At 44.1% G+C, this 24,538-nt stretch overlaps 1 protein-coding gene across 1 annotated transcript; it reads right to left on the bottom strand.

The window, feature by feature from the left end:
• Window positions 1-667: 667 nt before the first annotated feature.
• Window positions 668-22,758, bottom strand: aspm (assembly factor for spindle microtubules). The gene is made up of 26 exons (XM_079157587.1): window positions 22,401-22,758; window positions 21,985-22,128; window positions 19,994-21,503; window positions 19,661-19,756; window positions 19,485-19,571; window positions 19,236-19,382; window positions 18,783-19,022; window positions 18,612-18,679; window positions 18,368-18,509; window positions 17,442-17,572; window positions 16,544-16,719; window positions 14,968-15,113; window positions 13,488-13,573; window positions 13,176-13,388; window positions 12,489-12,693; window positions 11,742-11,890; window positions 10,782-10,910; window positions 9,932-10,126; window positions 4,375-9,654; window positions 4,040-4,189; window positions 3,732-3,923; window positions 2,882-3,074; window positions 1,995-2,149; window positions 1,293-1,469; window positions 982-1,154; window positions 668-889 (listed from the first exon to the last, which is right to left on the bottom strand). The coding sequence occupies exons 1-26, from the start codon at window positions 22,674-22,676 to the stop codon at window positions 787-789; spliced, it is 10,563 nt and encodes a 3,520-aa protein (XP_079013713.1). The 5' UTR covers window positions 22,677-22,758; the 3' UTR covers window positions 668-786.
• Between the last annotated feature and the right edge of the window lie 1,780 nt (window positions 22,759-24,538).

Below are 24,538 nucleotides of genomic sequence, written 5' to 3'. Positions count from 1 at the left end.
GCCCAACCATAATATTTTTCCCTAAACCTAAGTGGTTTGTTGACTATATGACTTTTTTTATGTCTATTTTCGACGTACTTGTGATACTATGACTTTTCCCAACATGCTATACTGTAACTTTTTTATGACTTTAATTTTAAAAATACTATACTATGATTTTTTTTAAATATATTATACGATGACTTTATTTTCAAAAATTCTGCTAGGACTTTTTTTTTTTTTTTAGACATAATATACTGACTTTCTAAATTCTATACTATAACTTTCTTATAAAGTGTGTCAACATACTATACACCATGACTTGGTTTAACTGGCATATTTTACCACGACTTTTCTTTATACTTTTTAAGGCAGTATATAATGACCATTTTTGTCTTTTTTCAACATATTTAAATTTTACTTTTGAAATACTACACTTTATATTTTTATAAATAATATATAATAATATATATTTTATATTTTTACCATTTTGGAAATGTATATTATATAGACTTATTTTTACGACACACTACGATAACGTTTTCTTTTTTTTAAAACGTATTTTAAATGTCATTTGACGTTGTGACATACTTTACTATGACTTTTTTTCTACACACATCATCTTGAGCAAAAGAAACAACGTAAACACATAAGAGAGATACATGAAACTGGAACCGTGTTGTAGAAACAAATGTATTTTAATATATACATCCAAAACATGGAAATGTAGAAAAAGAAAATGAAACTATACAAAATGCTTTTTTAAGTAGAAAATGACAACGAATCAAGATTTAAAAGCATTTCTATTTACAACACAATGCAGAGTGTGTTTGCCACCATCTCAATGGCCCTGAGAGGGTCGACGATATCTTTGAGCTTGTCCTTTCTTAGAACCCAATCCGGTGCAAATCTGAAAAACAAAATAGAGATGTCAAACACTTACAAGCTGTACATCTCTGAGAAACACAGCACTGGATACTGTATATGCACACATATACATACTTTCGCACAGGGCGGGATTTACGAGGTGTTGCTTGAACAAAGACGCTTCCATTCATCGTTGCGTTCATTTTCTGTTTCATCACAGTTCTTTCAGCGTCCATCTTGTGTTTGCGAGCAGTGAGGCGGTAAATACTGCGTAATCTGTCCAATACCTTGGGTAGCTTCATAACCTCCTAAAGAAAAGAAAAAATGCATTACATTTACAAAGCTATAACGGCCATCTTTCCTGTTGAATTTTTCATTTGAAATTTTCTTAAAACTATTTGAATAATATCCAGTATTTCAAAAGTCATGTTATAGTAGCTACGAACCCCAGCACGGTGCTTGTCTTGAAGGACGAGAGCGAGAAGGAAGCAGGCCTTGGTGAAGATGCCGCCGCCCTTTTCTGCTACTTTATCCCCGGCCTTCTCCCTGTATCTCTGCAGCAGGTCCAGCAGCGTCTCCACAAAGTTTTCCACCGAATACACTGCCTCGATGGTCTTGTGGTACTGAGGGAGGACATTGCGAGTGTGTGGAGCAGAGAGAAAGAAAGAGAGCAAGAAAGTACAAATGTGGCATTAAACTTATTGAACCACTTGATCAGACAAAAAGGAAACAATTTGAGGAAAGTATGCAACGGTAATAGTTAATAAAAAAAAATGCCCCTCAAGATGAATTATAATAATTTTGGTGACACCTTCACTTTTCATCTGGCGCCATCATCGGGTCAACATTTTTATTTGGCCATTATTTTAGTTTACAACCAATTATCTAAAAAAATAGTGGCATTGTCATCAGCCACATTGTGTTTAGTGCTAATTAGCACATGTTAGCTAGCATGCTAAGAGAAGAGCATGTAACGCTTTTAAATCACGATGCTTGGCTGAGTGGTTGAGACCGTCAACCTAACTGTAACCTCTTTGTAATGGAAAGCTGTACAAGCTGTAGTGCTGCCATGATAAAGAAGTTAAACCAGGCTCTTGTGCTGAGGGTGTGAAACGTGGAAGATAAACAGAGCAGGCCTGGGTTTGTACCTTGGAGAGGTTGAGGAGGATCTGGATGGAGTAGGTGATGACGTCCATGCAAGGGACGCTCCTGTTGCAGCAGCGGATGAGTGTGAAGATGACGTTGGTGGCTCCGCTCTCAACCAGCCGCTCACAGCACTCTGGGGACAGTCGGGTGGCGGTCTCTGTGCATTCACACACACACACACACACACACACACACACACACACACACACACACACACACACACACACACACACCTGTTAGCACTCGCACAAACTGAGACCCCACTCACATAATACGAATCAAGTGTTAGCCAAGGATACGCAACAACTCTTAATCCACGAGGTGCACACACTTAGTTGGCTTTTTAGGTTACACACATTAGATTTTGGGAACACACGTCAACCACCTTCTTATGTAATGAACTCCGTCTCATCGCGACAACACAAGCACCTTTGCTAGTACAACACAAAAACAAAAAACAGAGGAGGAGCTTCTTCTCCCACACTTCCCTAAAAGTCTTCCCGTTTCTCAGTCACGGTGGTTGCAGTTGGGGCTCATGACTTGCCCAGACAATCGGGTGTTTGAAATAATTACAAAGTCAAGTCCCTGAACCTTGTACTGATGTCTGTTAAAAGTCCATCACAGCTGTCCCAAATTATCACAATTCTGTTTAATCCTAGAAGTAATCTTTGACAGACTTAACTTTACTCGATTGATAAGTTTAATCGATAATGAAAATAATTGGTTTCAGTCCTTTTTTAACTTAATTCTGATGTAGTCTGATATTCAAACGGATCTTTTAGAATAGGAATACTGTATCTGAACAGTCTCATACCAGCACTTGCTTTTGTAAACTTCAAAAATGTGGCAAAAAAAAAAAAAAACATTTACCAGAGAAGGCAAACCTTACCGAGGTTTCTCAGGGCCTCTAGAATATAGGAGAAGTGTTTGTATCGAAGGAGGTAGTCCAGGGCGGACGACGTCTTGTTGCACAGTTTGTCCTCCTCTCGGACGCCGGCGGAGACTTTGCGTAAGTGGTGTCTTAATTTGACCAACTTGGCATCGTCATTCAGTCGGCGGGAGCGGTGTCCTCTCCACAGAGCCTGGAGGGAGAGCAGAAGGGAAATAGAGAGACGAAAAAGAAGAGATCTAAAATGAGATGCTAATCATTGGTGCATAGGATCAAATGATGTTCACAATTCTATGCCAAAGGGAGGAAATGGTACATGATTCCTTGGAATTTCAACTACGACTCATTCAAACTAAAGATTTTGATGTTACACCATCCTCACGAGTTTCTCTACAGAGATCCTGCCAAGAGTCTTACTGCCCCTGTGTGTCTTTGAAGGTTTGTTTAAAAGACGTTTTGGTCGTATAAAATATACCGTTAGAGACACGTGTGATACCATAAAAATATAATGATCCATTCTATCAACACCCGGTGAAAGCTGCTCCGAAGTCTCTTTAGTATAAAATCTCCTTTTTGTGTTTCCGGTTGCTCTGCTGTTTAGGGACAGTAACAAAAACAGGAGATTAGGTACTAGATCAACTAAATTTGGAACATTTTTTCACACAGAAAAAGAGGATTTTAAATGTTGTCTTTCATCAACTCCATTGAAAGAATAATTGAAAGAGTATGAAGAGGAGGAATGATGACGACAGCACACAAAACCTGTTTCAATGTTCATATTGACACCTGGCTATTGTTGTAAGACATATCAGAAGTCATCTGTACCAAAATTCACCACCGACTGTAGTACCTGAGCTTTGACAATGCCTTGTTGAACCCTCTCCTGGCGCCTCCGAAGGAGGAACTTGCGGACGGCCTGCTGGATGACTGAGGCCGCCTTGTGGCGACGACCCAACCAGCACTTCACCGCTCTCTGGGCTACAAGCACCTTCCTCCTGTCCTCCAGATACCGTCTCCTCTGCTGCCTCGACCTTACCCATCGCTGAAGGGAAAAGTAAGGCAATCATTGAAAGAAATGTTGTGCTTTTCAGTGATTCAATGAAGCCATCAGGAGTGCTTTTCAGCGACAGGTTTTGTTTTTGCTCCATGTCCCTGTACCTGTACGGTGATGACAGAATGGATTTGTCTTTTGGCAGACTGCAAAGCCCAGTGGGCTCTCAGAGCTCGTTGGATCTTTATGGCCCTGAGATGGTGGAAGACCGCAGACGTAAAGCGGAGCCTCCTCTCTGCCTTGGCTCTCTCTTGTACCTGGAACACAACAGCATGCAAAAGGACTATGACCTCATGTTTACCCTTTTCTAGCCAGTTCAGTACAAATCACATTTAAATATGGTCGGCTTCGTTACCGTTTCCCTATAATTTCAGTATATTCATTTTGAATTAATCTATCCAAAGGTTCTAGCAAAGTATGAACTTTAAATAAGACCCATTACCTGTCGTCTTGCAATCCAGGCTCGGCAGTGTTTCTGAAGTGTTATGGCAGCTTTCCTCATGCGGGTATAGTTGTTCCTCTCCAACGTGCCATGCTGCACAGCCCGGACCCTCCGCTGAAGTTTCATAGCGGCCTCACGCGTCCTTTGGAAGATACGCCTTTGCACTGAGCATCTCCAGCACGACTGGATCACAATTGCAGCTTGATTTTGTCGGCGCATGTCCCTCCTGACACAGCAGCCTCTAAACGCTGCCTGAAGGGCGATGGTGGATTGTTTCATTTTTAGGAACTTTTCTCTTTCTTGCCTCTGAAGAATACAGGCGCGATAGTATCTCTGGATGATGGTGGCGGACAGACGCATGGCCTGGAATTTGACTTCCTCTCTGTGCTTTCTGAAGGCAGACTGGAGCACAGTGGCAGCCTGATGCCAGCGAGCAACCTGCTTTCTGACCTGCTGACCTCTGTATGCTGCCTGGAGGACGACAGCAGCACTGCGCATTGTTTGGTATTTTTCCATTTGTACCTTTGCTGCTGCAGTGGCTCGATACCTCTGCTGAATGGTGAGGACGGAGGATTTTAAGGTCAGATACTGCTGATGTTCACAGTGTGCTCTGTAAGCTCTCTGGATAACGCTGGCAGCCTGATGCCTTTGTTTGATTATTCTTCTAGATTTCATTCCACGGAAGGCAGCTTGTAGATTAATGACAGCTTTCCTGACCTGCTGATAATGTTTCACGTCAGTGTTTCTCTGTCTCTGAGCTCTAAACCTCTGCTGTAAGACGCAGGCAGCCCAGCGTTGTTTCCTGAAGGTTAACTGCTGTGTATGTCTCTTAAAGTTGGCCTGAATAACAGCAGCTGCCCTGTGCATCTTGGCAACGTCAGTTCGCACACGATGACCTCTGAAAGCTGCTTGAAGAACGATGGCAGAATGTCTCATTTTTAGGAACTTTTCTCTTTCCTGCCTCTGAAGAATACAGGCGCGATAGTATCTCTGGATGATGATGGCAGACAGACGCATGGCCTGGAATTTGACTTCCTCTCTGTGCTTTCTGAAGGCAGACTGGAGCACAGTGGCAGCCTGATGCCAGCGAGCAACCTGCTTTCTGACTTGCTGACCTCTGCATGCTGCCTGGAGGACGACAGCAGCACCGCGCATTGTTTGGTATTTTTGCATTTGTACCTTTGCTGCTGCAGTGGCTCGATACCTCTGCTGAATGGTGAGGGCGGAGGATTTCAAGGTGAGATACTGCTTGCGTTTAGAGATGGCTCTGTAAGCTCTCTGGATAGCACAGGCGGCATGATGCCTTTGTTTGATCTTCTGCCTTAATTTCATCCCACGATATGCGGCCTGTAACACGATGGCTGCTTTTCTGTACTGTTGATAATGTTTCACGTCAGTGTTTCTCTGTCTCTGAGCTCTAAACCTCTGCTGTAAGACACAGGCAGCCCAGCGTTGTTTCCTGAAGGTTGACTGCTGTGTATGTCTCTTAAAGTTGGCCTGAATAACAGCAGCTGCCCTGTGCATCTTGGCAACGTCGGTTCGCACACGATGACCTCTGAAAGCTGCTTGAAGAACGATGGCAGAATGTCTCATTTTTAGGAACTTTTCTCTTTCCTGCCTCTGAAGAATACAGGCGCGATAGTATCTCTGGATGATGATGGCGGACAGACGCATGGCCTGGAATTTGACTTCCTCTCTGTGCTTTCTGAAGGCAGACTGGAGCACAGTGGCAGCCTGATGCCAGCGAGCAACCTGCTTTCTGACCTGCTGACCTCTGCATGCTGCCTGGAGGACGACAGCAGCACTGCGCATTGTTTGGTATTTTTGCATTTGTACCTTTGCTGCTGCAGTGGCTCGATACCTCTGCTGAATGGTGAGGGCGGAGGATTTCAAGGTGAGATACTGCTTGCGTTTAGAGATGGCTCTGTAAGCTCTCTGGATAACACAGGCGGCATGATGCCTTTGTTTGATCTTCTGCCTTAATTTCATCCCACGATATGCGGCCTGTAACACGATGGCTGCTTTTCTGCACTGTTGATAATGTTTCACGTCAGTGTTTCTCTGTCTCTGAGCTCTAAACCTCTGCTGTAAGACGCAGGCAGCCCAGCGTTGTTTCCTGAAGGTTAACTGCTGTTTATGCCTCTTAAAGTTGGCCTGAATAACAGCAGCTGCCCTGTGCATCTTGGCAACGTCGGTTCGCACACGATGACCTCTGAAAGCTGCCTGAAGAACGATGGCAGAATGTTTGGCTTTGAGGAACTTTTCTCTTTCTTGCCTCTGAAGAATACAGGCGCGATAGTATCTCTGGATGATGATGGCGGACAGACGCATGGCCTGGAATTTGACTTCCTCTCTGTGCTTTCTGAAGGCAGACTGGAGCACAGTGGCAGCCTGATGCCAGCGAGCAACCTGCTTTCTGACCTGCTGACCTCTGTATGCTGCCTGGAGGACGACAGCAGCACCGCGCATTGTTTGGTATTTTTGCATTTGTACCTTTGCTGCTACAGTGGCTCGATACCTCTGCTGAATGGTGAGGACGGAGGACTTTAAGGTGAGATACTGCTGGTGTTCACAGTGTGCTCTGTAAGCTCTCTGGATAACGCTGGCAGCCTGATGCCTTTGTTTGATCATTCTTCTGGATTTCATTCCACGGAAGGCAGCTTGTAGATTAATGACAGCTTTCTTGATCTCCTGATAATGTTTCACCTCAGTGTTTCTCTGTCTCTGAGCTCTAAACCTCTGCTGTAAGACACAGGCTGCCCAGCGTTGTTTCCTGAAGGTTGACTGCTGTTTATGCCTCTTAAAGTTGGCCTGAATAACAGCAGCTGCCCTGTGCATCTTGGCAACGTCGGTTCGCACACGATGACCTCTGAAAGCTGCCTGAAGAACGATGGCAGAATGTCTCATTTTTAGGAACTTTTCTCTTTCCTGCCTCTGAAGAATACAGGCGCGATAGCATCTCTGGATGATGATGGCAGACAGACGCATGGCCTGGAATTTGACTTCCTCTCTGTGCTTTCTGAAGGCAGACTGGAGCACAGTGGCAGCCTGATGCCAGCGAGCAACCTGCTTTCTGACCTGCTGACCTCTGCATGCTGCCTGGAGGACGACAGCAGCACTGCGCATTGTTTGGTATTTTTGCATTTGTACCTTTGCTGCTGCAGTGGCTCGATATCGCTGCTGAATGGTGAGGGCGGAGGATTTCAAGGCAAGATAGTGCTGGTGTTCACACTTTGCTCTGTAAGCTCTTTGGATAACGCTGGCAGCCTGATGCCTTTGTTTAAAGAGTCGTCTGGATTTCATTCCCTGGAAGGCAGCTTGTAAGATAACAGCAGCATTTCTCTTAGCACTCAGGGCTCGCGTCTCCTCTCTCATTTTCTTGTTGGCTCTGTAACGTGTTTGCAAAACATTGGCAGCCCAGAGGAGAGTCTTGTAGTAGGTTCTCTGCCGGTGCTTTCGGAAGTGAGACTGAATTGTTACAGCTGCCGCATGCTGCATACGCAACTGCTTTCTGGCCTCACATCCTCTGTAGGCTGCCTGCAGACAAATGACTGCTGTGCGCTTTGACAGATAGTCCAAACGCTCTTTTCTTGCCAGAGTCACTGCTCTGTACCTCTGCTGACAAACCAAAGCTGCTGCCTTGAGGGCTCGGAACCCATTTCTATCCCTAACAGTGAGAAACCTTCTCTGCATGATTGCGGCTGCTCGGTGCATCTCGAAAAGCCTGCTCCTTGCCCTGTGGCCCCGATATGCTGCCTGGATGAATACAGCCGCAGATTTCATTGCCCTGTACCTCTGCATCTGTTGATTCCTGAGCGTTTTGGCCCTGTAGCGTTCCTGAATGATGAGGGCAGCACACTTGGTGGCGAGGTAAGCCATATGCATCCTGTGCATCCTGAACTGAGCTTGGATTGCTCTGGCTGCGTTGTGCCTCTTCTTTAGAACCTGTCTCACCCTAAATCCACGGTATACCGCTTGTATTTTTAAGGTGGCCTGCTTTAGCGCACGGTATTCTTTCTGCTGTGCCCTGCAGACCAGAAGAGCTCTGTATCGGCTCTGGATGACAATCGCTGCGCTTTGTAGGAGGAAATATTGTTTCCTACATAAAAACATCCTAACTGAAGACTGAAAGACAGTCGCTGCCCAGTGACTTTTCTTCAGCTCTGTCCTAACCCTCATGCCTCTGACTCCAGCTTGGAGTGTGACGCAGGCCGCTCTAATGCGCAGGTACGCTTTCCTCGTCTCCTTTCCAGCCACGTAAGCTCTATAGCGACGCTGCACGACCATGACGCAGGCCTTCTTGGATCTGTACTCCGCTTGCGCCGCGTGGCCTCGGAAGTAAGCCTGGATCAGTGTTGCACACCGATGCCGCTTCTCCATCGTCTTCCTGTCAGCTCTGCCTCTCCAGTTCGCTTGTATGACAAGTGCAGCTTTCCTCATAGCGTCGTAATCCTTCTTCGTCTGGAGAGCCAAAACTGTGGCTCTGTACTTTCGCTGAATCACAGCTGCGGCTTTTCTCACGGCATGGTAGTGCCATTGGGCAGCATACATCCTGAAAGCTGCCTGGATTACCGTTGCCGACTTGTGCTGTTTTTTCAGCGACTCCCGAGCCACTTTTCCGCGATAAGCTGCCTGTATGGTAACGGCAGCACATTTCACCCGCGCACACATTTGCCTTTGCACGTCTCTTTCCACGGAGGCCCTGAACCAGCGCTGGATTATGAGCGCAGCGCATCTCATCGTCGCCATCTGTTTTCTGACAGCTTGCCCCCTGAAGGCACTCTGGAGGACAATGGCCGAGTGGTGCTGCAGCTTCAACAACTGAAAGCAGCGCCTCTGTGCGTGACCTCTGCACTGGGCCTGAATGAGCACAGTGCTTCTCTTGACCTTTCTGTATTGACTGAGACACACCTGCATTCTATACCAAGACTGAATCTTTACAGCAGCAGCGGTTCTTGCAGACATCTTTTCCTCATACCATTTCCTAAACACAGCTTGTATCACTTTGGCAGCACGGTTTTCCTTTTCCGTTCTCTGGGTTTTCCACCTTCTGTACCCTCCCTGTATTTTCACCACTGCAGCTCTAAGGGAGAGATAATGTTCCCGATCTCTTTTCGCCAGAGCCCATGCTCGCGAGTGCTGCTGAATGACCGCCACCGCCCAGCGAATTCTTCCATAAGCAGCGGCCGCCCGCCTCATTCGCCATTGTGCTTGGATAACAATGGCGTAGTATCTGAGGCGGTGGTAAGCCCCCGTGGTCGAAAACATCCTCCATTGAGCCTGCACGCACAAGATAAGAAAATATTCAAAGAACAGTTACACAAGCAGGCTTCATTAGGAAGCAGGTGTCCTTGCCGCGTGACGAAATGGACAGACATTGAGATTTGAGACAAAGTCAGGACTAAAACCAACTGTAACAAAAACACAATCAACAAGGAAAAGCCATAAACACCTGAAGATGTTAAAAAACACTAAATGGTATATCATGTACGACTTGGTTGTTTATATTTCGTTAACAGTCCTTTTCATCCTCACATCCCATGTAATTAACACTCACCTGGATGACAGTTGCTGCTTCGTGCTGCAGAGCCTGAAGTTGAGCCCGTTTTTTTAGCCTCAGCCTGTTGCGGGATAAGAAACCCCTCCAGACTGATTGGATGATGACGGCAGCTTGATTCTGCCTCTTAGCGCTGCGCTTCTGGAGAAAACTCCTCACAACTAACTGGATTTTCATGGCAGCCATGTTTCTTTCCTGTGTCCGAACAAAAATCAAGAAACAAGTTGGACTAATAATTCTTCATCAATTTTACATTTCTGAAGATTCATGTGATAGTTCTCTCTATGTCCATCAGTACGAGCGAGCCCGTTCCGTCTCCTTCCTGCTTACAGCGGCTATAATTAATATATAATGTATTAAACTCATTTTTAGGTTTCTGCACCTAATAGATCTTTTTAATAATTCAAAGATAGCACTTTACACAAATACAAGAACACATAGCTTATTTTCAATGTAATCATTAAATACAATAGGAAATTATGAATGAGATAAATATTACACTGCATGAGTTTAATGTATCTACAGTTACTGTTTCATACAAATATTGTATGTATGTAGCTATTATCACAAACAGCGTTGAGAGCACTTATTTCAAAAATAAAGTCCACGTGGAACCATGACTTAAGTAACAACTGGCACAATTAAGTTTTTATTGCAACTACCAAAATAAATGAACAATAACACCAAATATGATAAACATTACAACACAAACCTGCAGATTTTTTTTAAAGTGAGGGATTAGTTTTGGTTCCATCCAGACATAAAAAGGTCTGGCTGAGTTGAATTCGCAACATAAAGAGAATAGATCAGACAAAAATATAATGCAGTTGTGCCAAAACATTGAACCAACCTTGTAGAGCTCTAGATGTTTCTTTAATCTAAATCTCCTCCAGGCGCCCTGTATGACCCGAGCTGCTCTGCTTTCGTTCCGCAGATCCAGAAGACGAACACACAGGAAGGAGAGGTAAGACATCACAACCTGTAAATGAACAGATGTGGATGAAGCTGTAGCACTTTACACACATTTTAGTATAAAAAGACTTGGTGATGGATTTAGAGCGGTCACTAGTCAAAACCCTGATTACTGTACCCTTATAAATATTCGGTGTATTTTTTCATATTTGGAAAGACAGTTATGAAAATATGTCATTGGACATGGTCTCAGATTTGACTTTACCATGAAAGTTTTAGTGTACACTGTGATAAAACTGTTAAATCCTTGACCAACCAATCTGTATTTGCCTCTTTAACAAACAGGAAAGACAGAATTGCTGCTAGTTAAACTGCAATAGATAAAGATTTGAAAGACCATAAAAAAAAAATAGCAATAATAATAATTAAGACAAAGGAGACCTCCGTCTTAAAGGACCAAACCAACTACTATCTGCTTACACTCCGCTAGAGCCGATCATATCCCAAAGCACGCAGCAAAAACATTTTCAATTAACCTTAAAATCTATACAGCGAACTAAAATGATGTGAATGTGTAATATGGGAATGCGAAATGGATGTTGTATGCACATTAAATGTATTGGGCTTATTGTGCAAAACCACTGGTATGGTCCTTTAAGTGTGCCTTAAAGCAACACATAACTCAGAGACTACACCTATGATCGGATATTTATGAACATGAACAATATTCTTTTAATGCTGGAAAACAATGTTAGACTTTCGTGCTAAAGTCTCCACTGATGCATTTATTATTATTATTATTATTATTCGTTGGTAATGAATCCTACATGTCGGATAAAAACTATGATCGGTGTTCCTGCCCTGCAGCAGGAAGAGAAAACCTCCCGTCTGGTCTCACCTTCTCATTGGGGATGGTGTTGGACATGTCAGCTGGGTTGATCATGGCAGGAACACCGCCCAGGAAAGACACGGCAGCGTTGACCAGTCCAAAGTTGTTTTTCTCATTCTCCAGTAGCTCTTTAAATTCCACCGACGGAGAATCTGGGCCTGTTCACAAAAAGAAATAAGCGAAGCGGTCACCACAAGTCTGTTATTGTCCCTCCAATTTCTTCATAATTTCCTTTAAAAGTCCTTCATAAGACATTATCCTATAATTCAAAAACAATAATAGTCTTTCTATCCTTGAAACAAACAAATCCGCTTCAGGTGCAAAACATTAAGCATTAGAGTTAAAAACCTGGCCCTCAATAAAAAAATTAATTCACTGTTCAATGAATTTTCACAGCCTGTGTACTTTAATAACTTTAAAATAAAGAAAATGTCCTCGTAGCTTGTTTCAAATAAAACAGTCTAGCGCTCACAACAGGTGGGTTCACTGTGGATAGAGCCAGCTACAAATCCCGAAGTGATGCAAAGTGCATTGTATGAAACACGTTGGACAATAAATTCGCTGAATATATTATTGAGCCCCAAACGTCTTATCAAATTAATTCCCCCATCCCCCACCCCACACTCTAATGCACCAAAAATGTCTGTGTGATGTTCCAATGATGCATATTAATCAACTTAAAACAAATTATAAAAAGCGCATCCAAGCAGATAATTGCAGTGAAGACGCAGCACGCAGCTGTCAGCCGACACGCACCGTTCAGGCCCGTCGGCAAGGAGTCAAAGGAGTCGTCGGAGTCGCTGGTTGAGCAGTCGAGCTCCAGGCGACCCCTCGGCGAGCACTCGACAGTCTGGGTGGTGCTGTGACTGACGGCCCTCGCTGGCAGGAGACCGGGGTGGTAGTGGTGGATAAGGTAGCAGAGGACGCGGCCATCCGAGAACGTCACGGTGAAGTTTTCCACCTGCACAGGCAGACACACACACACACACACACACACACACACTTCATTCACCGTTTCTTTTTCTAAAGCAGGACTTTTGAGTCGGTGACAGAAATCGGGGGCTATAAAAATAAGCCTGACAAGAGTGTAAGTCCAGAGAAATGGAGCTCCTTCTAGGAGTTTTACATTTCTTTTGATGTGAAGACATTTTGCCCACAGTGAGTGCGCATCATTTCACAAAAGTTTAGCAACCCAAGCAAACTGCAGTCTGTTTAAACACGGTGGAATATTGTTTGCCCTCAAAGTGTTTTTATGTGAAACCACCACCACTCAGCACCAAAGGCTACAACACAATAACAGCTCAATAATACATGCAGAGACAAAGTGCAGCAGGTGAACACGGTGTATTGCCTAACCAGACGAAATGGAACCATAAACAATTCAAAAACACAATAGTATTATCTTTGGCCTGTGGGCTGAAAATAAAAAAATGTCAAACTCGCCTTCAGATTGTAGAAGTCGCACACAGTTCGGACCCAGTCCATCAGCAGGGTAATCTTAGTGCTGCTGTGTTCATACGGCGCCCTGGTCCTTGAAGGACTCGGCTGAAGGCCCCGATCGGCCCTCAGAGACGCCAGCCTCCGTTTGGTCCTCAAGGTTCTCTTCAGGAAGCCAATTTCCTCCCTCAGCTGATCCTCGTCCAAAATCACCTCCACCTTAACAGATCATTCGATAACAGCATGTCAATAGATTCTTTTGGCAAAAGAAAGAAAAAAAAGAAAAAAAAACAGCTGGAAACAAAGTCTGGTACACACATGAAACGCAAAGATGATCTTCCACAAGAGGCTCAGCGTCTTCTCTCTGTGTCCATCCACAATGTCTCTGGAATCAATGTTGGAGCCTGAAAATAAAGAGTCGGGGTTCAGTAAGAGCTGAGATTTGTTTGTAAAAACATGATGCACTTTAAAAGATAGTTGCTGAAAACATGTGAAAAGACTGAGCTATACGATATTGAATTGTGTCATGTTCCCCCCCCATTGTGTTCAGGATTTGTTTTGGGCCTGAAACCATGGCTCTGTGGCGCACTGGAGGCATTCTTAGATTAACTCCTCCCCAACACTTTACAATAACTAAAGCACGCAACATCAGTAGTTCTGCTGCTCAATTACGAATTACAACCGTAAGTGCTTACGACAGCCTACAGTTAGCTAGCTAGATTTCCTGCAAATACAAATTCCCTGAATGACAGGATTTACAAAAAAAAGCTTGGTGACTTTAAAAAAAAAAAGAAACATTACATAACAAGAGGTGGATGTAACTTAGGTTACGAGGGACACCTCATCAGACCAGCTAGTAACGACGGCTAATAAAGACGCACAATTTGCTGAAACTAACGTTAACCCGACAGCTTGAAGTTGCGACGGAAGATTACAAGAATGTTGGCAGTAATGACCTACATGTTCTTGAATTCGGGTACATAATATCAACCTAAAAATATTTATTGTTATGGTCTACTGGCGGTCCCCGGAGACCTCCGTGCTGACGACACCGCCGCCTCCTGCCAGGCAGCGGAGCACGGAGCCGGGGATGAAAAGCAGGCAGGCGGGTTTTTAGATCTGTGCAGAGCAGCGGAACACAGACGTGGACACATCACAGACAGACGGTATGACAATGAGATCCAAAACACTAAATGTTCTCCGTTTCATCCTTCTCAAACGTGAGGAATTTCTTCTTTTCTCCGTTTCATATCTTTGGGTTTGACCCTTTCATCGGGATAATAATAATTGACAGATTAATAGATTCATAATTAAATAATTGTTAGCTGCAGCTGTATATGAATGTTTGTTCTTTAATAATTGTATAACCTGTTTTTGCTGTCGCTAAAGCAAGTTCGTGGTTTAAAAAGCCAATTCAAAGCATTAGGTATGGTCTCTTTGCGATTTAGTTGATTAAGCCGGCAAAGTTATTGCGTTTACTTTCCTAACTCCCTTTATGTCTCTTATCCTTAGTCACTCCGACACATGTTCACTTTAGGCGGAGGGGCACAAACACAAAGAACCATATTGTCACATGAAGGGCAAAGCAATCCAATTATGTTGCTGTGCAGCTGTACAACAGATGTTTGTGATCAAACACAGTAGGTGTGCCGCGGAGAACACAGCCCAACATGAAACACACATGCCCACGAAGAATAACACTTCTGTGAAAAGAAAACACTGAATCTCATTTTGTGGGGGACAAACAAAGGTTGAGCGTGTTCCCGTTATTTCTAAAAAAAAAAAAATCCACAATTACCGTGTTCATCCTTGAGGTCGACCCCTTTGCTTTTGAGCACTTGCAAAGCCAGGTCGACGTTGTGGACCTTCTGCAGGCGGCTGACGGTTGGCAGACGGAGCTTGGCTGACAAACTCCAGTCCTGGATGAGGAGCTCCATCACACGCCTGAAAGCAAACCCCACATGGAAGACTTTATATTGATGCTGCAGGAGAACATTTGTTTGCCATTATTTTTGACATCTCCGGTGTTACGTGCTCGTTGCTGTGGCACTTTTTCACTCCACCAATAATCTGGCATCTTCCTTGTGCTGTAGAATAAATGAATGCGGGTGGTTTGAGCGACTTAAGGTCATAAATGACCAGAATCTACAACTTAACAGACATTAACTACACCGTTTACTCTTAATCCGCTGCTTGACAATCCTATGAAGAATTTTTGTTTTAACATTTTAATAAAAGGAGAAGTAGGAAACTAAGTTTGATTACAATTTCATCCCCAAAACGTTATGCATCATTTAATTCCAGCATGGTTCTGGGCTGAGAGCCTTGTTGGCGCCTGGGCTTTGATTGTAATATAATAGCAGCTCAGGATTGATTATTCAACCAATTAGCTCTTTGTAAATGCAGATAATTCGCTGCCTCCCCCAACTAGGGGTGGGCAATAAGGATAAATAATATATACGCCACTACAATATGAATATATATCTTGATGTAATATATGTTGCAGGAAATGCAGTTGAACGAGGGCCAGGGGCATAAAGCGGCTTAATTCAACCAGAGGTATTAACATGCAATAACTCAGTAGATTGATCATTTATATAGAGGGTCCCTATGGAGTTTCTAACCACTAGTAGCACTATGGAGCAGCTTTTTACGAGTGAACACATTCACCTGCATAATACTCATTTTTCGACTACTCCCCTGATGTACAGGGGGTGGTAGTGTGCCAAGAAAGCGGCAATGTGCTGATAAAGGCAGGGAAGAAGATTGAAACGACGCAGGCTTTAAATACTTAAATCTGCTTTGCAAATGCTGTACGAGGAAGGAAACGCGTTCACCATGTTTGTTAAGACATCAAGATACACACAATGTTGTTTTGGTGACTAGCCCTGAATGTAAAGAAACGTTTACAAGAACATTAAAGACACCTTGAAGGTATATACGGTCATATCCAGCAACCTGATGTCAAATGAAGATTTATATCAAGATGAAGGATTCCTGCCAAAGATCTCCAAGAAAGGGTTCATGTACTTCCCTCAGCTTTGTGGCTTACAGCTCAAATTCCTGACCACCATTAAAAAAAAGGTCAAATAATACCGAGTCTAATTACTGGAGGAGAGATTTACTCTACAATAACTGCTGGGAGTTTGCTTTTAGACTCAACCTGCATCTCTGTGCATTAAAAGGAGGGAAATACTATAAAAAATAAACGTTGAGAGACACACACACACACACACACACACACACACACACACGAGAATGAACCATGATCTGAGTGAGGAAATCTCCAGTCTGAGACAGCTCTGCTGTTCCTGAGCCTGAATATCCCAACGGGGATCAGAGCATCACATTAGAATTCGCGGCGTGTCACTCACACTAGACGAATGCCGCATTTCAAATCAACTGCCAAATTCTTCACAGCGAAGTTGAACTCGTCCAGGGGCTTCTGAACGTGGGAGACGGGGAGCCCCATGTAGCCGAGATGCCGGGAGAGGATCCCTTCCCCGCTCAGGAAGTCCCTGGCGAAGGCCAGGAGCAGGTCTTTACTCGTCTGTTGAGAAAAGAAAAAAATAACTTATGGACGGCTGTCAGGTCCGTGCTGCCTATATGCATTTAAAAATACATACCAGTGCACTGTCTCCCTCTCAGATACAAAAGGTAGATAGGCTATGTACACATTTATTATGCGGTCTCATTTGAAACCTGCAGCCCTCGGCCCTAAAGGGATTCATGAATTACTCCGCACTGTGGTCGTGGAAAGATTTGGTACAAGAAAATACTAAGAAAGAGGTCATTTTCCTTCTTACTGCTGATCGTGAACCGTTCAGGAAGCAATGTTAGAATTGATCTGTGTGTATGTAAAGTGTTAAGTGTTGGTCTCAGCTAAATTAGATAAGAGGTCCAGGCAGTAAAATAGGCCCCACACAGTCATTTACACAAGTTAACACATTATTAAAATCTGTCAGACTCCGTGTGTGACAAATGCGGTGACAGCAGTTAAGAAACAGTTAAGCTCTGGTGGAACAACGGATGTACACTTTATGTTTCTGAACCCAAGTTCTCCATTTATCTGACTTTGATAGCTTTTAATTATTATATATTTAAAGTAAGCCTAGATGTCCTCTCAAGAATGGTATTAACAGTATCTGGTCTCCAGACAGTAACGAAAGACTGACATCCAGATAGATCTTCGACATAAAACTAAAATCAGGAATAAATGTGTTTTTTTATGTATTTAATGCTCGTTGTTGACATGGGAGGGCTTTGGCCTACCTTGAACTCTGCATCCAAGCAGAACAGACAGGGGTCGTGTTCAATCAGCCGGGACTCTTTGGCTTTGTCCAGGAAACACACGAGCAGCAGCAGCTTCTTCAGAGTAAAGCGAGACAGCGCCTCCTCGTGGCCTAACCGAGAAAAGGTACAGAGGTATTAACACCAGTCCAAAGTAACACCGTTACTTTAGTAAAGTCTGCAAAGGTACACAACATTGACACCTTCTGGAACAACTACATTTGTTTTTATACTACATAGAAAATACTAATAGTTTTAAATTAACTTATTTTCACCTGAAATTTCTTAAAATAACCAATCAAATCCACAGCGTAACTTAGTCAGAAACTTAAGTTGTAAATTGGGAGAAATTATTCAATGACCTTTAATTTTCCCTTTGAGGAAAATTCCAGTAGAGCTGCAAAGATTAATTGATTGGCAACTATTTTGATATTAGTTTCTAATTTATTTAGCAAAATCTAGTTCCAGCTTCTTAAAAGTGCTGGTGAGCTGTTTTATAAGACTGCAGATTGAATAATCGAGTTTGATCTGACAAACCAATACATTTTTCACACTTCACAGACTAAATGAATGATCACTTAATGACCAAATAAATCACCAGATTTTTCAAAGTAGCAGGCATTTATAGAGCCTGCAGCATAAGTTAATAAAAGCATTGCCATTAAACTAAACCTACATGCTCTCATCTGCTGGAAATGTAATGTCAGGAAATTAAAAAGGTTTTGTTTGCATCAGTGAAAGATGTTTAATTAAAGTTCAACTTCTGCCGAAGTCGTACATTTTCAAATTTGCCTCATAATGATATTTATTTCTGTCTGCTTATGATGTGGCAAAATAGTTTGACCCTGAGCCAATAACCCGCTCAATATTGCTAGAAATTTCTTCCAGTTCCGAGAGTCTTTAATTACCGTCTTTGTAAAGGTTAGGCACTTTGGCGTGTCGGAACTGAGCAGCGATGTCTGGGTTCCAGAGCAGCCGCTGCAGGATGAACATAGCCAGACCCAAGGCGTCGCTGTTGCTCTCCAGTGAGATCAACTCCCCGAAGATCGTCTGAGAATGAGCAACATTGTGCTTAGCAAGCGTAGCATGCATGGAGAACAAACTAACAAGGGAACTGTTTGGAAAGACGGAAACACCGCTTCATCAGAATACCTCCAGCCCAATCCGTAACCACAGCGGATTGTATGAAAGAAGCCAGTTGAGGACTTTTCGGCGTTCACCTGAAAGACGACGAAAAGCGGGTAAATAATGTTACTTTAGGTTATTGACAACTGCAGCGCATTTAAAAACCCTTCATCGACAGGTGACGTAATGTTCCTTTACCTATGTCCTTCCAAAGATGGCGGTCTTTTCGGACGAGCAGCCCCTTGGCCTCCACCTCCAGCTCGAGCCTCTGAATGGCCTTGATCATGGCCTCAGACGTGAACAGCTGGCAGGCAGAGCGACGGAGGCGGTTCAGCTTCCGCCGGGCCGTGTAGGTGCTGAAAGACATCTCCTCTTTGGTGGGCGCTTTAGGCACACTGTACTTGTCATCGCTGCCAATGGCAAGGGACACGGCACTCACTGCACAAGAAACAAAACAAAAAAGGCAACGTTTAAGACTGGTGCAGACATCTAGAGCTCGGACACTCATTCAAACAAAGATTCCACTGAGTTTAAGTGTTCAGACTATAATAAAATGAGTCAACAAATTATCTTGAAGCCACTCAAAGAGCGCGAGGATTAGATAGTTCTTGAACCCAATCGTTTGGGTAGTGAAAGCCTGCTGAACGCTACCTTTAGCCACTTCGGTGTTGACTTTGAAGTCGTCCGGGGTGAGGACGTGGTTGATCCACCACGTGAATCCCCTCTCCTGCTTCTCGATCCACCTCTCATCATAGAACATGTTCTTGGCAGCAAATGGCATCGGGTGTCTGGGTATGGCTGAAAGAAAGAAAAAAAAAGAGTAGATGCAGAAAAGTGAATGCTCATTTTAAGATTTAAAAAACAAAAAAAACATTTCTACACCACAAAATGATCAAATACCTGTTTGCGTTGGTTTAATAAAGGTCAGTTTTGACTGCGCAACAGCAACCACTTTAGCAGTCTTCACGGATGAAATACCACACGACCCTGTGGAGAATAGAGAGAAAAAAGGTCATTTTGTAGTTCATCACATATTTATGTTGACAGATCGTCACGACAAGAACATCATTTTATACCTCGTGAGGAGAGTTTGGAGCTCGATTGCTTTGCCTGGGCAGGAAGCACAGACCTCACGGACTTTAGAGATGATGAAGTCATTGATCGCACAGAGCCTGAGGAAGAAGGAAAAAAAGCATCACAGTAAATCCAGAGGGTCCAGGATCATGGCAGATATGAAACACAGAAGGTCCTATATATCTTTTGGAAAGCATTCTAATCATTGCCGACACTGAATTGAATATGCAGGCCTGAAACAGAAGAAACAACATCTACAGTATTTTGTAGATACGACTATAAAACATAACGGTTCATCACACATCTTAACATCACTATGCTTCACATCTGCTCACCTGCTGCTCTCGGCTGTGGCCTCTGTGATGCACTTCTCCTCTCCTGCGCCGACCGTGGCGGCTCAGTTTTTCCGGCTACCACCCTGCTCCTTTTGACGCGCTCGGCTTTCCCGGCGTCCTCGCTCTTCGCGCCGCTTTTCAAATACTCCTCGCTCTTCCTCTTCTTGCTCTTGGCGGCCACGTGAATGGGAAACGAGTCTTCCTGGACAAACAGAGGCACGGACAGAGTCCGAGACGCGTGCTGCGTGAAGCTGCTGTGCAGCGGGGAGGACGAGCCCAGGGGCGACGGAAGCGGGGTGACTGCGAACGTGACGGAAGCGGAGGCCGCAGGAGGCGTGGAAGTGGCTGGGAAAGAGAAGCGAGCCGGGGTCATAGGTGGGGGGGAGGTGACGGGGAAGGTGACGAGTGTGGGCGAGCAGACGGGCCACAGAGTCAGGCTGGAGGAAGCAGCGTCCTGGACTTCATGTCTGTTATCAAGCTGGGAGCTTTGCCCTCCCTCGGTTTCTGTGCCGGGGTCTATGACGGGAAGGCTCGGAGTGACCGGTCCAGACTCGCACCGACTGCTGCCGTCAGACAGCTCGAGTGTTTTCTCCAAAAGCCGTCGCCTTGACTTCTTGATTTTCCTTCCACTCGAATGGTTTGCCTCCACTGGTGCCCTGCTCTTGGTCACCGTGGCAGAGGTAAAAGAGGCCTTTTTGACCCTTGCCATCGCGGTAACGTTGTCTGAACCGACAACTTTTTTGCTGACAAAGAACGTAAGCCTCGGCTGACTGGACTCGGACCCCCGCGGGCTGTCGGGTAACGCCTTGAGGACATTTCCGTCAGCTCCACGGCCGTGATTCCCACTCTTGGATTCTAGTGAATCTGAAAAGCTGCAGCTCGAACTAGTGTCCCGAGGACTGGCGTTAATGTGGCTCAGATCAGAGTCAATGAGGGCCAGTGCATCTTTCAAAGAGGGAACCGGGGGGCCAGTTAGCGCACAGTCAGCATCGGCCACATTATTTGCAGACAGTGGGCCATCTGACCGAATACGCGGCATGAGCTTCTTAAACACGTCGGGCGTCCCGACAGGTGACCGCGTCCTGTTGAGCTCTCTGCTGTCGGGTTTGTTTGCGTCTGGGATTGCAGACATGTGGCCAGAGTCCATCGGCTTTCCGGCTGGGACGAGCAGGATAAGAGGAGAGTTCCTGTGAACATGACGGACGTTCTCCTGGGCCGTCAAAGCCAGAGACCTTTGCCTCTGGGTGGAATTCAAGGCCTTCTTCTCCTCCGGTTTCCGAAAGTACTCGTCGGCGGGACTGAGCTTGGAGACGGATCTCTCTCGGACGGCTTTGCCCTCATTGAGAGAGGCGAGCGGGCTGCGTGGCTTTTCCCGTTTGTACTGCGGCTTTCGGGACACATGGAAGGTTTTATTGGCGGCCATCTTCAATGGTTGTCCTGTCTTCATTCTCCTTGGTGCGGCTACTTTTTCACCCTCCCTTTTGTTTTTGATTGTGTCCCATAAGCTTTTCTGAAACACAAAAGAAAAAGATCAAATGTAAATATGCCGTGTCAGAATTACAGTACTAGATGTACTTATTTGGGCTGCCTGATTCGGTTTGAACGGGAACTTGTGCCAGATTTACCCAAGTACCAATCGACCTAATTAGGCCTGAATTTGGGACTCAAACATAACTCAGCATTTTCATGATTTATCAGTCTCCCAATTATGGGTATCGCTATTAATTGATATGTCTGTATGAGATCAGAAAACGACCCCATCATCATTTCCGAGATGGAAAGTTAACGACATAAAAATAATTCTATAATAAGTCAGGAAAAGGCAGCACCTTTTCACACTTGAGACATTTGAACAGTTTATACATGTTTGAACTTAGAAAACTTCTCCAACCATTGATCGATTTTCAAAACGGTTGCCTACTCATTTAATACCAATCTATTAATAATCCACACAGCCATCTATTTGGGTAACTGTACCAGTGGACATTCACCTTTTTCTTTTTGGGTGCTTCTGCTCTCCCCAGCAGCACAGCCTGGTGTTTGAGGAGCCCGTTGGCATTAAAGAGAATGAGCTCTCTGATCCCACCTTCTTCTGTCGGAGTCCATGTCACTGTCAAACTGAATGCGTCCTCCGGCTGAAGAACACAAAGCAAGATGTGGTACAACTGCACGAATCTCACGATGGAAGCCACAACAGTGATCAAGCGTATATATATGTGTATAAAACTGTGTGAAATAAGGAGATATAATAATAATAATAATAATCAAGTGTTAACGTGTCGGTATTTTTGGCTCAACAGAGCTTCCCCGAGCATGACAGCAGCCTGGTGTACGGTCTCTGTGGAAACGTTACGGGGAGTCGTGTCCTCCCCGTTCGCTAGTTGCTAGCTAACAGCTCAGCACGTACCTGGATCGTGAACGTGTTGCGGTCCACAGAGAAGCCTTTACTCGAGGGGATCTTCTCAACAGTAACCTCCGCTTCCGCGTCCTCCGTGGGGTTCTCGATGCGCAGAACAACAGACTTGGAGGTGCCCAGCTTTACCGATCCGAATGTCACAAAGGGAGCCTTTGAAAACAGGGTCAAGATCAAAACTGGAACATCGTTTTCCTTGTTAGCGTCGTCTCCCCTTACTGGACTGAAGTCCAGAAATCCTCCTCGCGCTGAACCTTCCGTTTCAGCCATTTCAAATGAATAAAGTAGCGCTAGCTAATAGCTCGCTGCATGTTACGCGTTTAGTTTTTAAAAAACGTTTAACGTTAGCACGTGCGCTGATAATAATGTTGACTGCTGCTCCGATACTAGCTGACTAGCAAACGTTCAAACACGCTTCCTTCAACAACACACTGGCTGACGAGCGATCTCATTTGAAATTTGGTCGCGTTGTTTAATCAGCCAATTACAAGCGAGGGCGGCTTCCGCTTGTCCAATGGGTAAAGAGAACAGATCGAATCCGTATGAATACACGGTTGTCGACCAATCACTTTACGACTACGTTTTTAAACTGCCACAAGCCACGCCCATAGCATGAGAGACACAAATACGAAGCTGTGTTCCTCTGATCTTGTTTTTTGAAAGGACTACTTATATTCTCTCGCTAAAATGACCATATTCCACCTAAACTAATGCTAAGAACAGAACTAAGACTTAGTAGAGCCCACGAGTGGTTTACATAGCTTGCTCCATTTGCTCCAAAACTTTACTGTAACATGTTAACCACAGAGTGATGTTTCTGTTTACACCTGCGATCTTTGCTTTAATGCGCACGTTAAAGTATGTTTATTTTGATCTCACTGAGCTTTCTGTTATTGTTGTCATTGCCTTGTTTTTGCTGCTTTGTCTGTCAAAGCACTCTGTAAACTCTGTTTTTAAAGGTGCTTTATAAATAAAGTTATTGTTATTATTATATTAGTATGTATCACACGGGTTTAACAACAATAATTATATTATTACTAATAATAATAATAATACTTCATCACGTTAGGGACTGTTTTGAAACGAGATGTGTCCACTATCCATAGGACTGTACCATCTCTGCGGACCGTTAACTTGTATCTGACGTACAGCTCGCCGTGATCGTATAGTGGTTAGTACTCTGCGTTGTGGCCGCAGCAACCCCGGTTCGAATCCGGGTCACGGCACTCTTTTAGAGAGACCATGTACATACTTTGTAAAATTGCATCGAAAGTGGAGCTCGAACTGTTTAATGACGGCCATTATTTACAAGATACATAACTTTCAAATATTAGTGATATGTTGCCAGATTATAGTGTAGGATAGATAGATAGCCCCACTTGTGACCCTGCAATGGATGTCCATGTGGTTCATGAAAAAAGCTTTTTCTTCAGTCTTTTAATTTGAGCCAATACTATTTTACTTATACGTTTTTATTCATTTTTGCCCAAAAGATCTTTGATTACCTTTATTGTCATCATCAGTGTGACATCCATCACCAACTCCTCTGCAGCTCGGATACATCTCAGCTGAGATATGAGTCACATCCCAAGTTAGAAAAGCTGATAAAAAATGTTTCACTCTTCATCTTAAAATAAGAACCAAACATGTGTCGCTCTGAGGATTTCTTCCTCTGAGACGTTTTAATAAACTCGAGCTCTGATTGTGTCTTTATGGAAACAGACTGATCCTAGTTCATTCAAGTGAAGCTTTTCCCAACAAGAGACACCTTTAAGAAACAGTCCTCTGATGGTTGAGGGATTTAAACCCACAACTTTCAGACAGCAAAGCTTTTCCTTTCCTATGTAAGTTAATGAAGTGTCAGCAGCTTCAGCCTGATATGCTTTCTCTGGTTCTTTGTTGGTGATAGCCGAGAAACGGTCCAGTGGTGAAGGACACCCACCAGGACCATGCTTTTGTGAGTGTGACTTTTTTCGCCGTGTCTCTTGACTGTTGCAAGTCAAATTCCTGCATTCAAAATGTTCGTAAAAGTACTAAATATTAGCATCAAAATATACTTAAGTACCATCCTATATTATTGGATTATACTTATTGAAGCATTGATGTGTCCATTGCTTTAATATTGCATAATT

This window comes from Pholis gunnellus (assembly GCF_910591455.1).
Source record: "Pholis gunnellus genome assembly, chromosome: 4".
NCBI classification, from domain to species: Eukaryota; Metazoa; Chordata; class Actinopteri; order Perciformes; family Pholidae; genus Pholis; species Pholis gunnellus.
The sequence above is the reverse complement of the archived record's forward strand: the minus strand, read 5'-3'. Positions and strand labels throughout refer to the sequence as shown.